This window comes from Necator americanus, chromosome X (genome assembly GCF_031761385.1).
Source record: "Necator americanus strain Aroian chromosome X, whole genome shotgun sequence".
NCBI classification, from domain to species: Eukaryota; Metazoa; Nematoda; class Chromadorea; order Rhabditida; family Ancylostomatidae; genus Necator; species Necator americanus.
This window is the reverse complement of record NC_087376.1, coordinates 17,206,197-17,223,229: the sequence shown is the minus strand read 5'-3', so window position 1 is coordinate 17,223,229 and position 17,033 is coordinate 17,206,197. Positions and strand designations below refer to the sequence as shown.

General features: G+C 42.0%; 6 protein-coding genes across 7 annotated transcripts; 1 reads left to right on the top strand and 5 right to left on the bottom strand.

The window, feature by feature from the left end:
* Positions 1–37: 37 nt before the first annotated feature.
* RB195_023726 (uncharacterized protein) lies at positions 38–487 on the bottom strand (the record flags this gene model as incomplete). The annotated part of the gene is made up of 1 exon (XM_064211253.1): positions 38–487. The coding sequence occupies one exon, from the start codon at positions 485–487 to the stop codon at positions 38–40; it is 450 nt and encodes a 149-aa protein (XP_064067134.1).
* Positions 488–498: 11 nt separating this feature from the next.
* RB195_023725 (uncharacterized protein) lies at positions 499–747 on the bottom strand (the record flags this gene model as incomplete). Its single annotated transcript, XM_064211252.1, has 1 exon — positions 499–747. One exon carries the CDS (start codon positions 745–747, stop codon positions 499–501), a length of 249 nt encoding a protein of 82 aa, XP_064067133.1.
* Positions 748–1,235: 488 nt separating this feature from the next.
* On the bottom strand, positions 1,236–1,508 carry RB195_023724 (uncharacterized protein; the record flags this gene model as incomplete). The annotated part of the gene is made up of 1 exon (XM_064211251.1): positions 1,236–1,508. The coding sequence occupies one exon, from the start codon at positions 1,506–1,508 to the stop codon at positions 1,236–1,238; it is 273 nt and encodes a 90-aa protein (XP_064067132.1).
* A 721-nt stretch (positions 1,509–2,229) lies between these two features.
* RB195_023723 (uncharacterized protein) lies at positions 2,230–8,562 on the bottom strand (the record flags this gene model as incomplete). Of its 2 annotated transcripts, XM_064211250.1 has the most annotated exons (4): positions 2,230–2,493; positions 4,597–4,696; positions 5,504–5,636; positions 6,211–6,292. In XM_064211250.1, 4 exons carry the CDS (start codon positions 6,290–6,292, stop codon positions 2,230–2,232), a joined length of 579 nt encoding a protein of 192 aa, XP_064067131.1. The 2 variants fall into 2 exon arrangements, with proteins under 2 accessions (XP_064067131.1, XP_064067130.1); XM_064211249.1 differs by lacking the exons at positions 2,230–2,493; positions 4,597–4,696; positions 6,211–6,292 and adding exons at positions 5,239–5,371; positions 8,481–8,562.
* A 148-nt stretch (positions 8,563–8,710) lies between these two features.
* On the bottom strand, positions 8,711–13,344 carry RB195_023722 (uncharacterized protein; the record flags this gene model as incomplete). The annotated part of the gene is made up of 3 exons (XM_064211248.1): positions 8,711–8,909; positions 13,098–13,182; positions 13,263–13,344. 3 exons carry the CDS (start codon positions 13,342–13,344, stop codon positions 8,711–8,713), a joined length of 366 nt encoding a protein of 121 aa, XP_064067129.1.
* On the top strand, positions 13,174–14,636 carry RB195_023721 (uncharacterized protein; the record flags this gene model as incomplete). Its single annotated transcript, XM_064211247.1, has 3 exons — positions 13,174–13,283; positions 14,179–14,331; positions 14,450–14,636. 3 exons carry the CDS (start codon positions 13,174–13,176, stop codon positions 14,634–14,636), a joined length of 450 nt encoding a protein of 149 aa, XP_064067128.1.
* Between the last annotated feature and the right edge of the window lie 2,397 nt (positions 14,637–17,033).

Below are 17,033 nucleotides of genomic sequence, written 5' to 3'. Positions count from 1 at the left end.
GCAGCTTGACTTCGTTGGTGATGGGGGTCGCCCACAGCTATTTTGCTTTTTTTGTTTCCTTAGCGCATTCTTGCTGAATATCTTTCTCGTGGTTGCCGTTGTTCTTCAGCGTACAGCCCAGGTAACAGAACTCATCGACGAATTCTATCGGTTGTCCGTCCACCCTGGTTCCCGTTCGAGATTTCGATGAGATCCACATCTGCTTGAATTTGTCAAGGCGTAAACGTAGTCCATAGGCTGCAGCCAGCTTCGATTCAAGGTTGACAACATGTTGAAGTTTCGTACTGCTTTCCGCGAATATAACAACATCGTCGGCGTACTCGGGATCGGTCAAGGGGCACCCTGATGGTGTTAAGAAGATGTCGGCAGGAAACTGACTGTTCTCGGCCGTTCTTCGTATAGTGTCATAGATGTCGAAATTGAACAGGGAGGGTCCTGCCACTGCCCCTTGTCTTACTCCAGTTACCACCACAAACATGTTGTACATCCGGCTAGTGTTCAAAGTGCAGCAGTTCTTTGTTGATTCATGTCATCAAGCAGGCGAACGAACTTTCCTGGTACTCCATCGGCGCGGAGCGCCTCGAGAGGACGGCCTCGATGAAAAGATTCGAAAGCGACTTCAAAGTTCAGAAACGCTAATTGCATTGGCTTTGAATACCGCCCCCAGATTTCGATGACTCTCCTGGCGATGAACACCTGGTTAATAGTAGATCGGCCAGGACGAAAGCCAGCTTGCTCGTCGTGCATTGCTTCTTAGCGATGTTTAATGAATCGGTACAGAATAATCCGCTCCAAACCTTGACATAACACGCAGCAAAGAAATTCCTCGATAATTCCTAGGGTCCGTGACGGATAACTTCTTGTGGAGGGGAATTATGATAGCGTGTCTCCACGAGTCAGGTATCCTTTCGTCTATCCATATTGAACGGATGATCTTCGTCATCTCACGAATCCCAGACGAAGGAAGCTATTTCGGCATTTCTGCACTAATTCCGTCGTCTTCATAAGATTTTCCATTTTTCATCTTTTGAATACAGACCGGAACCTCCGACTCGGTCGGTGGCTCCTCGTTAACCGCATATGTCAGCCTATGAACGTGCTCGAGTTCAGAAGCTGACGCTGCTTCCCAGTTCAGCAAGGTCCTGAGGTGATCCCTCCACATTGGAAGCGTTGCTTCATCGACAACCACTCCACTGGCAGTGTTAAGGACAGAAAAACATCTTTTCATTTTGCAGCTATACTGTTTTAGTAAAGCGGGTTTTCCGCGGGTTCTTTTCCTTCCACACCTTTTCAAACTTCTTCGCTTTTGACGTCCACTCGTTATCACGGTCTTGTTGCTGTTGACGACGCAACTTCCTCCTAAGACGCTTTTCTTGGCTGAAGTCGGCAGCGCTGCGCGCGGCACATACAGAATTGTACGTGGACGTTTTGTTTCCGCAGATGCAAAGGCAAACTTCTTCTACGGCAATAGAGCCGAGAGCGTTTCCCTCGCAGCGTTCTGGATGCATTCTGTGAAGGAATCCGCATCACTAAGCTTCATCTTGGTCCATACTCCGTTGGCGGAATTTTGTTCTTCATTCTTCATCTTTCACAGCTGCTCTGTCTATTTTCTATTAAATAGGAGCTCCTCGGTTTCTCTTGTAGAGCCGTATTTTGAAGCTTATAAGAACTGGACGGTGGTCATAGTCAAACGCGACGTCCCAAACAGTTCTAGATTTTTAGACATGTAAGTGAGGAATGTTCCGAAACGTAGTCGAGCTAAAGTTTAAGAAGTTTAAAAGTTTCCGCTTGCGCTGCTCTTCAGGCGTTGAAGGGGTTAACCGCGCCACGTGAGCTGATGGCGTCGATGATTCTTCTTAAACGTGGAAGATGAGGCCCGTCTGTTCGCATAAATCGATTAGACGGTCACCGTTGTCCGACGTGCGACGTGACGTGCGCTGCGCTGGATAACACTATTTCCCTAGCACATCGGATTGTTCGAGTCCCATCTTCGCATTTGCGTGGATTCCGACAATGACCACATGCTGGCTTGGTATTTAAGACATCAACGCATTGAGTCCATCATAGAAGGCGTCCTTACTGTTGTTCCCAGCGGTTTCCGTAGGTGTGTGAGCATTTACGATCCAGAGTTTACGTCCTCTGCGATCCCGCAGTCGTACAAAGGCGCATCTAGACGACGTTGAGCCAAATTCCTTCACCAAGTTGTTGTAATCGTTCCTCAGTTATCGCTCAGCCATCCACTTTTTTCTCATCAGCATCGCCGCAGTATATGGTGTAATTTTCGATGCTGATGACGGGCAGATCTCTCACGCGTGTTTCCTGCAGTGCAGCAAAAGCCACACAGAGATGTCGCAGAAGCCTAGACAGGGCGGCTTGTTGAAGTTCACTCGATAGTGTTCGGCGGTTCAGCGTGACGAAACGAATGGTTGTTGCAAAAGATTCCATACTCCCTTCAGGCAGTTGACCTCTCAGGTTATAGGCTTTGGCGATGTGCTGGATGACAGCACCTTTTGTAGTGTATGGGAATCTTTCGCCATATAGCAGTGCGGGTTATATAGCTCGTACGTTCCCAATGCGTACACCCGAACGCCTAATTGCGTTTAGTTAAAGCAGGACCACCACGTCCAGGTACCAATCAGACTCGTATACGCGGCCCCAAGAATGTAATGTTTAGGAATAGGATGTCGCGAATAGCAATTGCAAAACCGTACGTGTAATGAGCAGAAAAGGATTTGGAACATAAGCTTTTCAATGATTCGTCGAGATTTATGCTGTTCGAAAGTGAAAAACAGACTTGTGTTCAACGTCCAATCAACACTTTATTAGATCTTAAATATCAATTTCTGGCCGTGATTGAATCTTGTTACGTTCAATGCATGTGCAGCTTTTGCAAATGATACTTTGCAACTATGAAGAAATTTGTTTAAAAAAAGTATAAAACATGAGTTGTGAAACACAACAGCAATAAAAAAGTAATGCAAACGATACAAAACTGAAAATTTGGTAAGCTTCTCTTAGCGCTGTTTCTAGTAAATCCAAAATTGCAAACTTTCCTTCTGCAATCTTCCTCTTTTTTAAACGGAATTGCACTTCATTTATCACTTTCGATTATATGTGCGGATAATTCTACGAAGATTTTACCAAAAAGAAAATTAAAAATCGGTGCAGAAAAATCGGAGAAACAAAATTGTTACTTTCGTTCTCAGTGTAACAGAAAGGAAAGGTTCAAATCTGGTTTCTAGAGCAACACAAAGCAGTTTGTAAAGATAACTTCATAAAACTCAAGAACGGCTTAGCTGCATAGATACGCAGCTGAGCCGTTCTTGAGAAATAGCACAATCAAAAATAAACGCCATTCATCAACGGGGAGTCGGTCCTCGGCTGAGCTTATTGAATATTATTCGTTCCTCAATGTCAGAAAATAATCAAGAAAGTGATGTCAACTGCATTACCTACCTGTTTTTGTGCTTCTGTTTGAGTGACAAAGCAATGCCTTGTGGAAATAACCCATTGTGTTTCAGTTAACAAAAGAAAACGATTATATTTAGAACTGCAGTAATAGCTAACAACCATACGCCAACGATTATGGTTATTATGGATTATGGTTAAGACGCACTATGTGCTAGACCCCCACGACTTTAGAAAATAATTTTAAAAAAACGTCATCGATAGTTTTCGACGATGAATAAGAAAGAAAGAGCTGTCAATCTACTAAAAGTGTCCCTTTTTTAATTTTTAAAAAATTTTCAACAGTCCGTTTCTTTCTGTACCATGCCAAAGTGAAGTAATAAGATAGTGACAGCTATGTGCATGTTTAGTCGTCTGAAACATACATCCGTATGAAAATAAGTGGAGCGTTAGACGCATATTTGATTTCCATGCACATCGTCCCCTTTAAAATCACCAGAAAGCCTACCACTCATCTTCATTTGCACCGAAATCACCCAGCAGCAGTGATAGCGATATGTTTCCCGAACAAAACTTTACCTCAATGTTTGAGTGTTTCACAAACGAGGTTTGAGGTTTTCGTCAGAACTTCCTAACAAGCAAAAAGTGTACAGTTGCTCGTTAGATATTCTATATTGCAAACAATATCAAAAATTCGACCACCCTTGAAAGCAAATATTAGGATGGGTAATAAGTCGTAAGCATTTGTTATGTATCGTTTAAAGTAGAACTACTCTTCTGGAAGACAATACTTTAGTTATTTTTTCTTCTTCAGAACATTAAAGATGACTGTCGATGGGATAAATGGAACATTCTCGACACCATTCGTTCTTAGCACTTAGTCAAAACGACAAGGCACTGAAGAAAAGCCGGAGTGGTCTAAGGCGCTGCGCTACACGATGTACCCCAACTTAGATCTCCAGTCAGGGCTAACAAGGCAAATCCCATCTCATGGGATTGGGGAAGAGAAAACCGGCGACACGCCGGCCGACGAAACATCCCTGTCACATCTGTATGATGCGTTGAGTCAAAAGAAATTGAGCCAAAAGCTGGGGCGTCTTCCAGAATCGACGCGCACTCATGAGGCACGATGATTGTAGGAAATAGTGTGTGAGAATCCCCGATGTTCGCCCTAGTACGCAAACTGACTTCGTGCTCACCGGAAAGCTTATCACAAACGCGAACGTCATACTCAAACTCTACAAAATGGTCATAACGCAGCATCGTCCTTTTATTCTTAATCGCGCCTCTGAAGCACAACCACGAAGACCAAAGTGGTGTCGACTGAATGGGAAAAAACCGAAGTCATCTCATCCAACCGCCAAGTGTAAAGAACGACGAAGGTATATGGTGGCTTGCAAGTCGTGAGATGGTTAAGGCAGCTCGCTCAGTGCTCGGTACATAGTACTATTAGAGGGTAGAGAAGCAGTCGCGGCTATGGATGGAAGAAGTAAAAACAAAGGTCCGTGAAAAGAAGCACCTTTATCACAACATTCTCAATAATTAGATGCGAAGAAATGACAAAATTACAGGAAGACAAAAAAAAATGCCAGGAAAGCAATGGCCGTAACAGAATCCGTCCACTGAACAGCACACTGAACAGAGAACGGCTGAGCACACACGATGACGAACGCCTCATCTACCGCTGGCCACCAGCAAACCAAGGATTTTGAAACGGTCTACGTACTCAATGGAGAACTTAGAAGCCTTCAGATGGGCCGGAAAAGGTACTAAATAGCATAACGATTCTAAGAGCATTTCAACAGAAGAGTTCCTCTAATCACTAGATTCCTAGCTCTGACTACATATTGGTCGGTTAAGCGGATAATCACTGAATGTGACAAAACTGAAATTGACTGTGAAATGCATTAAGACGGGGGAAGCAACAAGTCCAAACAATCCGACGGCAACAGGTCCAAACAATCTGGAAATCACGAGGATGGAATTCTGTAAACTGACTAACACAGATTTTCAATGGAATCGTGAAAGAAAAAAAGACGCATGTGGAATGACAAGGAAGCGCGACAGTACTTATTTGAAGGGTTGACTTACTTACTTAATCGGCGGGCTGATGCCATCGCCTGACGCGATTACCCGCATCTTGTGTCGTCCTTGAACATAGCTCTGCCCAACCTTCTCAGTCTTCTGCGAGAGCTTGCACAGAATCGATCCATTCGTCGCTATTCCACCTGGAAGGTTAATTCAGCAAACTGCTCGAATTACAGTTCAATTCGACTGCTGTCTCATAGTATGAAGATTTTCCAAGGTGTCATCGAGCGCAGAATTCGAGACTCCACTTGTACGGTTTCGTCACCAACTGCAGTAACACCGGTGCTCTCCACCGCCAATGATTGAAGAGCACTGCGAAAAACAGAATCCTCTGCATCTTGCGTTCCTCGACTTGGAGGAAGCATCCGATAGCGTTCCGCAGAAATTTGCTAAGATAGGTTCAAATCTTCTATGCTGACCTAGAAAGTCTAGTGCAAACGGCTGCGCGCAAGTCGGCGGAAATTTCTGTTTCCGCCGACCTGCATCAAAGCTCAGCCCTGTCTACATGCTTCTCATAAACGTCATGAATCGTCAACTAGCCATCACAGAAACTTCAAGAATGCACAAAAGAGAAGCAACATAGACGTTACTCTATGCCGATGACATCATACTGGGGTCTCAACGGGGAACGATCAAGAGGTACCCGTATGATGTGCCGCCGCGTATCCAGGAGGCTAATGAGCGTCGTTAATTGCACCGCGCGTCTCCTGATACCGTCATAATCGCTACAGTAACGTGATTGCTCCTCTTGTGCTACGTCTTCAAGATGCCCGCCCACGCCACCCTCCCCTCCCATTTCGCCGCGTCTACCGCTCTTACGACGATTTTTTTTTCGCCCACAGCTCTTATGATGCGCTTTTAAAATCGAACGGAAAGGAAAGTACCAGGTATTAGATGTTGTTCGAAGTTCTATATAAAGTGTGCTTGTAAGTTAATATAAAAGAAGGAAAGAATGAAATAGGCTCGTATAAGTGATATGCCATTTAGAAATGCGAGTGAAAACGAAATTATCCTGTCTCGACTTGTTAAGTGGAAAACACTCATCCATCTCTGGGAATGGAAGAGATGTTTCAGAAATGTCCCACTGATCGGTGTTATGCTATCTTCTTTACTTTTTTCTCTTTCTAAGGATTTCTTTTTGTTTATCTTGCTGGGTAACACTAGCATCCAACGATTAACGAGGCGCGAATAATGTCTCGCAGATATACACTGTACCAAAAGGTATATCTCGAAGATACAAAGGTCTCTGTTCGCCACTAATACACCTAACCTGTCATATTGATTTTGTGCAGAGAATAAATAAAAATGCTGTTGAAAGAAGTTTGAAGAACCATACAAAGTTCTATCATATAAAACTGTATAAAACGTACAAGCAAGTATTGAAATATTTGACATACGCTCTATATAAATGTTATATCTAAGTAAAAATTTTGAAAAGGCAAAATGTAGAAAGGAGTTTAAAGAATGTATACAAAGTAATAAGCGCATAAAGTTGTTGTTATTATAGCTGTTGCAGTTGAAAGTTGAACACGAATTCGTTGAATGGCATCGTGACAAACACATACTTATGCACTGCTAGTTTATATAGAAAGTTTATGGCATGCAATGTGTTAAATTATGAGATCTGTGAAAATATATGCATGTTATTCTTTTTCCTGGAGCATCTTTTTGAAATAATTTTTACTCATGTAAAGTTACATTGGATAGAAGGATCTACTTCTTCTCTTTTATCCCCAATAATATGCGCTTAGTTTACTATATCTGTACATCAGAATTCGCTGCGGCAGTTCGTTTTTCACTCCCTTCAAAATTCGCACTATCCACCGCTTCGCCGCGGCGCGAACGTCGCGCGCGGCGTTGATCAGAGAGCAATATGGGGGCGGGGTGTATGTGATCTCAGGCGGTCGTGGAGGATGTCTAACTGGTAGAGCGGCAGCCGTAATTACGCGAAAGAGCACGGTGCTGAAGGGAGGACAGGAGCAGTCAGCCGGTTTTCACGGGTACCTCTTGTCCCGCACCCGGGTCTCAACTCAGGCGAGAACTGGAGCAGCAAGCCTGACGGCAAATCCCTTGTGATAACGTCCATGTTCGGGTATCTCGGTTCGAAGATCGCATGTGACGGCAGCCTTGCGTATAGATAACCACCCGTGTCAACGCTACATAGTTAGAGTGACGATCACACCTCAAGTGTTTTGTGACTAGAGGATGGCTGACCATCTCAAGTGAAATGTACATCGGAAATATCGAAAGGTAATAGAAAGATATATCTGAAGATAGAGAAACAGACGTTTCCATCGACAGAGGATGCAAAAACGAAGGCTCTTGAAAAAAAAAGTGTCCTTTAGACAATAACAAAAATGGAAGCTTTCAGATTTACCGAAAAAAAAGCTGCTAGAAAGAGAGCGTAGTTACTTTAAGAGCATATGAACAGAAAAAGTCTCACATCCACCATTCTTCGTAGTTCCGCCTACACATGAGTTAGTTCAGCAAATAACCACTGACGAAAATGAGTCAGCCCTTAAACAATCTCAGACGAGGGATGTTATATCCAGACGATCTGGCCGCAGAACTAGAACTCAGGGATTGGATTCTTATAAATTGGCATTTCTTTTGAACTGATTCGTGGAAGTAAACAAGACGCCAATAGAATAGAAACTAAGTACGACAATATCTAAATGGGAAAAGAGTATCAATCCAGCCGAGTGCTGGAATTACTTATTCCTTACTTATTGACTTATTCGACTAAACACTGCATGGCTAAAGTGGCGATCAACCACTGCTCTGTGGAGAGGATGCCAGACTCAAGTCAGAGGAATATAGAACCTTCCGTTATCCGCTATATGACACCGAGATGTGAACTGCGAAAAAAGGAATGGATCGTTTGCTCGAAATGAGAGAAAAGAGATACAGGGATAGACTACCGGTGATCTACACCATATGAGCAAAAATATACGGGAGACACTAAACGAAGTCCCATGACTTACTTACTTGACTCAATCGGCAGGCTGATATTATCGCCTGACACGATTGTCCGCATGTTTGCCGAGGTGTGTCGCCCTTGAACATAGCTCTGCTCAACCTTCTCGATCTTCTGCGGGAGATTGCACAGAATCAATCCATTCGTAGCTATTTCATATCGACAAGAGATTCCTCGATAATTCCTAGGGTCCGTGATGGATATGTTCTAGAAGAATGAAATTATGAAAGGGTGCATCTACGGGTCAGATATCCTTTTGTCGATGTCTGTTAGACGGATGATCTTCGTCATCTCGCGAATCATAGACGGAAGAAGATATTCCAGCATTTCTGCGCCAATTCTGTCGTCTCCACCAGATTTTCCAACTTTCATCTTTCGATCACAGACCAGAACCTCCGACTCGGTCTGTGGCTCTTCGTTAACCGCGTATGTCGGCCTATGTGTTCAGGAACTGATAGCGCTTGCCGGTTCAGGAACGCTTTGAAGTGATACCTCCCGATTCGCGGGGTTTTTTCACCGACAATCACACCCTGTCGGTGAAGCAGCCGTATCAGTTTGGAGGGATTACTTTAAAGCCTTTCCAACCCGCAAGCCCCATCAGATCTTGAATTCGAGCGTGTTCATATACTGTAGCTCCCATAACCCATAAAATGCGAGGAAATCGCCTCTGGTGCTGCGGTCACATCCTGCGGAGTGACAACGAAGTTCTTCATAAGATCGACATAGACTAGATGTATCCGTAAAGCGACCAAGAAGACAACCGAAACAGTGTAGGCTTGACACGATTATTACTAGCAATGAGTTGTATACTTGACAATCACAATGATGGCGAAATGGCGTCACCTAACCTTACAAAAGGATTCTAAAATTAATTAGGGCAAACGCTGAAGAAAAAGAAAGGTCAGGCCGCTGAAGCAGAGACTGGTTACATATCGAAAAAAAGGAAAGAACATGTATTGCACTGCACCTGTATCCGACCCAATAACTGCACCCAGAGTCAAGCGTTTGATGGAAACTTTCCATCGAGGGTCGTAAAGGGAGGGGTCGGAAGGGAAGGGATCGGAGGTGTGCGGTGGGCAATGGCGTGATGACCAGGACAAAATATTTATTAGTATTAAATAATAACATACATTACAAAACCTACATTAAAATTACTGACACTAAACAATTACATAAACTACAAAATATTATACTAAGTTTCAGGCGATAGACTGTAACATCGAAGGCCCAACATTTTGGTCCTTAAATCTACAATGTGTGGAAAATGTAATAATGGGACAACGCAGGTTCGACACCTCACTGAGCCAAATTTTTGCAAAAGAGATAGGAACTTGATACTACTTCTAAAAAATGAAGAATTCACAGCAGTTTAAAAGTGGATTTAATGGATTTTAATGACCAAAAAAAGTTCAGGTTCTGTGCACATTGTTAAGTCTGGAGGATCGCAAATACCACTGATACAACCCCACCTAATGAAGTACTTTAAGTTTGTGTTTTTTTGTGACCTCCTACCTTTTTGGAATTAAGATGGGGCCCATTTTTCTGAAATTCGAAAACCTGCCATAATCCTGATTTTTGTTAGCGCGCCGAAAAGTGTATGATCTTAAGCAAAGTTTCATAACATAGAACAATTCGATGCTATGCAGATCTTCTTCCAGTATGTTGTAGCAGAGGGTTTTCTCTCAGATGTTCACATCACGAGATTTCCAGAGCACCGTCGGTTTTCCAAATTTTGATGGGAAAAAGATGGGAAAAAGGTCATTTTCCCTCCATCTTCCATTTATATTCGAAAAAAATCTAGTATGTTGCAAACAGCGGTACGACTATTTTGTAAGTCGAAACTTCTATCCTAAAAAAACAACCTAAAAAATTTTTCTTTTACCTCTTATCACGAAATTTTTTGCGATTTTCCAGATCTAGCACAGAATCTGAGCTTTTTTATCATTAAACTCCATTAAGTCCACCTTTAAACTTCTGAAAACTTTGTAAAATTAAATTCTTCATCATTTAGAAGAGACTTCATGCTTCTGATTGTTTTGCAAAAATTTGACTCGAGAGGGTCGTGTCCCATTACAACGCTTCATCTTTGAGTTGAAGAAAATTTTGTCCTTTTCAACTTTTCCTCTTTGAAAACGGAGAAACTACTGCAAATTTATCAGTAGTATATGTCCCCCAATAGTTTTTCTATCCCGCTTCCATTTTCTCTTCTTTTTTCAAATGATTTTTCTTTCAAACTTTTCCGTACCTCAATTGGTGCCCTCCTTGCGCAACACAGATCTCACAAGCAGCTTCAGCGGCTTGGCCACCTCTATTAATTGCAAAGAATTGAAAGCATCAAAAATGCTTGGTGTTGTCATCTTGACACTTAATTTCAAAGTTTCCAAGAAAATTAGAATCAAAATAATTCTAAAAAATTCAGAATAGCAGAACAATCCTGAAGAGTGGGAAATTCTCCTTCGAACGGCATATGACGCTTTTTTATTCTATAGGCATTATTTCCATCAAGAAAAAAAAGCCTACGACCTTTTCCTCATTACGATAATCCAACATACGAAAGCACATCATGTCACATCGGGAAAAGGAATCACGTATTATTTCCCGCGACTTAATTTTACAGAAACATAGCCAAAGTAATTTACAAACTTACAACATAGGAAACAATAACAAAAAAGTATGAAATCATTACCAAGAAGTAGTTTGGCAAAGAAGAAAAAAAAACAGAACATGCCAGAAAGAGTTCGAAAACAAAGCATCTGCATAACGAAAATCAGTAAAATTAGTGGCATTTTGTTTCTGATGTAAGGCAAGAAATACGAAAACTCCGGCAACAAAAACCGGAGGCCTCATTGGCCCGCAGGAGGATTTAGGTCGCGACTGCAGCGCGATGAGATTTCTCCATAGGTCAAAGCCCCAGACTGCTCGGAACAAAAGAGGTCGATGCGGCTTTCCCCACGCAAAAATGATATCAGTACGAGTTCAGCGATACTGGACCAGGTTCTTCATAAACAAATTTGATGAAGCAGAATAAAACCCAATAGCATGATTGTCCTTCATGTTCATAAATATCTGGTTTGTCAACAGAGGAACTTTAAACAATAAAACAAACATCTAACACAGATCTCAGCCGCCGCTTAAATATCAAACAATAAGTTGTCTTCTCCCACCTCTCAATTACAGGCTAACGTGGTTTTTTGTTATTTGCTAGAGCCGCAGTGTTTGAGTTTTTTTTCTCTACTGTCTGCATATGCGAAGCATTCTGAAGATCGTAATAGATGTTTCGGAGGTCTAAATAAATAGTATAGTACGAAACTCATCAACTTTGTTTACAGTTTTCATGAAAAGCACACATTTCTTAATTTCTCACTAGATTTATTGCAGCTGAAGGTATCATTACATCTTCTTCAACATGGTGAAAATAAGCAGTGTTCACTAACTTCATCGAGACGAAAATTAGTCGAAAAATTTGTAATCGAAAAATTTGGAGTAATCGGAAACCCAATAATCTTGGTCTTCGTCGTTACCGTTGTTTTCTCTGAAATTTTGTTCCTCACTGAAGAAGAGATCATCATCATGGGAAAAATCAGCAAAACTGTCCTAGACACTAGATTTTAGAAAAGTTGTAACTCTTAAGGTTTGAACCGTTAGAAAAAAATCTCGAATGCGCTTGTAATTATCATACATATTTTCTACCGTCTTCGCACAGGTTTACAGTATTGCAGCATGGTGATGATTTTATGTAACGAAGTGCGTAGTATGTAACTGCATAATTACAACAATTTATTGTGCTTAAAGCAATATTAAAAGGTTACGTTGCATAGATTCTTTCTTTTTCTGAGTTGCTTACATTCACTAAATCAATCCTCCGAGCAGCAAACTCAGTAATGCAGAGCTTTGTCACGTTTTCATCCTTTTTAGTTTAAGTACGGTGCCTTGACGGTTCTACAGCAGAAGTGTGGGCATAGTTTACCGAAACTATAGCGGATTGGTGAAGGAAATGTGCCTACGATATCTAATCGTAGCTTGCGTTCCACGCGTATTTGCTAAGTGATAAAAGTTTGTTGTCGCGATGCCTAATCCAGAACTATCCTTGCAGCTATACCATAATTGACTTGAATCTATTCGAATCGGCACAGTAAGGCTGAACATATCAGGTGTATGTGTATTTGTATGTGTATGTAGGTGTATGTGCATGTGTATTTGCATATGTATGTGCATATGTATGTGTATATGTGCGTACATATGTGCATGTATATGCATATGTGTATGGGGCTGCGTACAGGTCTCATTCTCATCAGCACGCAGTGGCCCTGCTTTTCCTAAATGCAATCAAGCATTCGAGTGTACGCTTTGGGAAAGGGCGACCCATATAACCTTCACAGTTACATAGCGCAAACTTCTCATACATTGCAAATAGGTGAGGTTGTCCAGCACATCGCCAGAGCCGACACCCTGAAAAATCGTTTGTTCGAAGGAGCGTGGAATCAACAACCATTCATTTCGTCATACCGAGCCGCCGAATACTGTCGAGTGAACTTCCTGCTGAACTTCGAGTGAACTGTCTAAGCTTTTACGATATATCTGTGCACGTTTGCTGCGCTACAGGGAACACGTTTCAGGGACCGACCTATCATCGGTACTGAAGACTACAGACACGGTTCCATAAGAGAAACCGAGGAGTTCCTCTCCAACCGAAAATCGACATGGCAGGTCTGAAAGACGAAGAATGCAGAACGAAATTCCGTGAACGTGTGTCTATTCATGTTGGAGTACGGACAAGGAAGAAGCTTACCGATGCGGATTCTTTCACAAAGTGCATCCAGAAAGGGAAACGCTCCCGGTTCTATTGCCGCGGAAGAAGTTTGCCCTTGCATCTGCGGAAACAAAATCCACGTGCAATTCTGTATGTGCACTGGTGACTTCAACCACGAAAAGCGTCTTACAAGGAAGTTACGTCGTCAACTGCAACAAAACCGCGATAATGAATAGACGTCAAGAGCGATGGAGTTTGAAAAGGCGTGGGAGGACAAGAACCAGCGGAAAGCCTATGCTCTACTAAACAGTAGTGCTAACTAAAACAACAGCTGCAAAATGAAAAGATTTTCTTCTGTCCTTAACACTGCCAGTGGAGTGGTTGTCGATTGAGCAACGCTTCCAATTTGGAGGAATCACTTCAAGACCTTGCTGAACCAGAAAGCGCCGTCAGTTCCTGAACTCGAGCACGTTGATAGGCCGACATATGCGGTTAACGAGGAACCACCGACCCAGTCGGAGGTTCTGGTCTGTATCCAAAAGATGAAAATGGAAAATTTGGTGTAGTGACAAGATTAGGAATGCTGAAATATCTGAAATATCCTCCTCCGCCCCAGAATCGTGAGATGACGAAGATCATCTGTCCAGTAGACATCGAAAAAAGGAAATCTGACCCGTAGATGCACCCTTTCATAATTCCATTCCTCTAGAACATATCCATCACTGACCTTAGGAGTTATCGAAGAATCTCTTTGTTATGTACAAGGTTTTGGAACGGATTAACCTGGACCAACTTACTAAGCATCGCAAAGAAACAATACACATTAAACAAGCTGAGCTTCGTCCTGGTCGATTTATGACCGACCAGGTGTTCATCGTTAGGAGAGTGATCGAAATCTGTATCTGTATTCGAAGCTAAAATTCAATTAGCCTCTCTGGACTTCGAAGCCGTTTAGGCTCCCCTCATCGAAACCGTCATCAACGCATTTCTTACCAGGAATACAAATACCAGGAATGTTCGTTCGCCTACTTGATGACATCAGTCAACGGACAACTGCAACGAACACCGACTTCGAGCACCAGCCGGATGTACAACACCGTTTGAAGTGGTAACCGGAGTAAGATAAAGGGCAGTGGCACGACCTTTCCTTTTCATCTTCGTCATCTATGACAACATGCGAAGAACAGTCGATCAGAGTCCTGCCGACATCGTCTTAACACCATCAGGGGCCCCTTGACCGATCTCGAGTATTTCGACGATCTTGTTAGATTCGCGGAAAGCAGTAGAAAAGTTCGGCATGTTGTCCACCTTGTATCGAAGCTAGCTGCAGCCTACGTATTACGCTCATGGATGACACACCTTGGCGAAAATGTGGACTGTGACATCAGGCGACGATACCTGTCTATCGATTAAGTCACGTATGTCAAGTGCATGTGTATGTAGGGATCTTCAGCTCGTGCGGAGTGCAGCACTTTTCTTTAATCATACAGACCTCGACGGCTTCAATAGTTCCCTAGATCCAGCTATGCTTACAAAAACCAAAAACGCTTCCTCCCTTTCTTCGTTTTTGCGCAATTTGTGACACGTTCATGAAACCTAGCCAACTGAAACTTTGGTATGCGCTTCTTATGTAAATGGTTTGTTTACTTTTATTTTGTTTCTCTCGACAATACCCGTCCAAGCATTTCAAAGGTGGCGCTGCTGAAGTTGAACGAGTTGGGCTACAAGACTCCGCCTCATCCACCATATTCGCCAGACCTTCAGCAAATCGACTATCACTTTTTCAAACATCTGGAACATGCCTAACAGGTAAGATATTCCAAAACTAAGATGATGTCGGAAACGACTTCCAAAAGCTCGTGGACTCCAAAAGCTCGGACTTTTAGGCAGCAGGAATAAGCAAACTTGCGTCCCCTTGGCAAAATGCTTGGACTGTAATGGTTCTCGATTCATTGATAAAGTTGGTTTCGAAGCGAGTTATGGCGTATCAAAGTGGATGTTTGAATATTTTTGCGCAATATTTTTGCACCAACTTAATAGTTTTCTTCTTACACTATGGGATAAGAATAAGGCGATTTGATTGTGCACAGTGCTTCTCGTTGGAACTATATGTTATCAAAGGAAATATCATAAATATATAGTATTCATTACTGATTAGGGCTCCGAATCTCAATCAGAAATGTACAGTACAAGAAAGTACAATCAGAAATTCCGTTGGTTTTTTAGACCAAGAAATGAGGCTTGGTTTTATGAGGAAAAAAACCACTGGAATAGTACATAGATATCAGAACAAGACAATAGCTGGTAAATCATCATGCTATATAATAACGCGCTTAATCCGTGTGTGTATGTGTGTTTGTCTGTGTGTCACGAAAATACTCCATAATGTTGCAAAACTCTCCACCGGTGAAGTGGCGGACCATCACCATACATCTGATAGGCAAGCACTCTACCTTTTCACCATTTTCCAAAGCTATGTAATATTGCATCCTGGATTTGATAAAGCAAGTTAATTCCTCTCATATGCTAGTGAAGGTAAATAAAATTTTAAGTATACTGTACATGAATGCTTACCTCCAAATTTGCAGAACAGTGCAAGTGATTAGTCCTTCCGATTATAGAGACAGGTTGGAAGTTTTCTTTTGTATTTTATTAACTAAACTATCGTTAACTAAACATAGTTTAAAATCATTAGCTAAGTCCGCACAACCGCAGTTTTTGAAGAAAAAGTTAATGAGTGTAAGGAAGTGTTCGAGTAATCAGTAGACTTCCTATTTAGGCGTAATGTGACACTTCTAGAACAGCACGTGGATCGGCACTGCTGTGGAAACACAAGACAAACAGGAAAATTTGGAAAAAGCGCAGTAGATTGAAGCACTTATTCCTGCATTTTCACCTGACCATTATGTACCTCCTATACACTCCTTTTCTGACGATTTTATTTCAGGTTTTACTGATGTTACCTATTTAAAAATAAGAATTATGGCTTCAGTTCCAAAGAAATGAATTCCAAAAGAAATGAGGTTTCAAAGAAATATAACAATGTTGGAGAACTCAATTTAAATATGGCAGGCAAAGAAGAATCGAATGCGAAAGTTTTTTTAAACGTTTGATCTCAGCATTACTTGAACCGAAAGGTCTAGAACTGATTGCATCCATGAGATCAACTATGGATAAATGAGGAAGCGAAGGGCATGCTTGGTATTGAGCAACGCTCACCATTCCTCCATTAGAACGTTTTTATCTTTTTTGACGCTCTACAAAGAGTACGTTTGTTCGTTTGCTAATTTTTCCTACCATTTATGTCTACTACTTCGTTCCATGTGCTTTCTTTCTGTTCAATACCACAAAGCTACCACTCCATTTATTTATTTTTTTCACTATTTTAAAACTGCTCAGACTATTGTACGTGTAGGAAACCTTCGCATTCTTTTTTTGGTTCTGCTAAATTGAGTTTCTGGACATTATCACATAATAATATAATCACCATGCTATATAATAACGCGCTTAGTCTGTGTGCGTACTACGAAAATACCACATAATGATGCAAAATTCTGCTCCGTTAATCTGTCAAACCATAGCCTTGCAAACTATCATGCTTATTATGCTATATGATAAAGGGCTTGTTCTGTCACGTGTGTACGTCTGTGTATGTGTCTCAGTCAAGAAATTCCAAAAAGAGAGAGAGACAGATACCATGGCGTGGTGCGCTGGAGCCCCAACGCGGTAAAATTGGGTGAGACGGGTCCTATGGCGTCGAATTCGTGCCCCGGAGCCAGATGGCTGTAAAATATGGTGGGATCGGTCCCA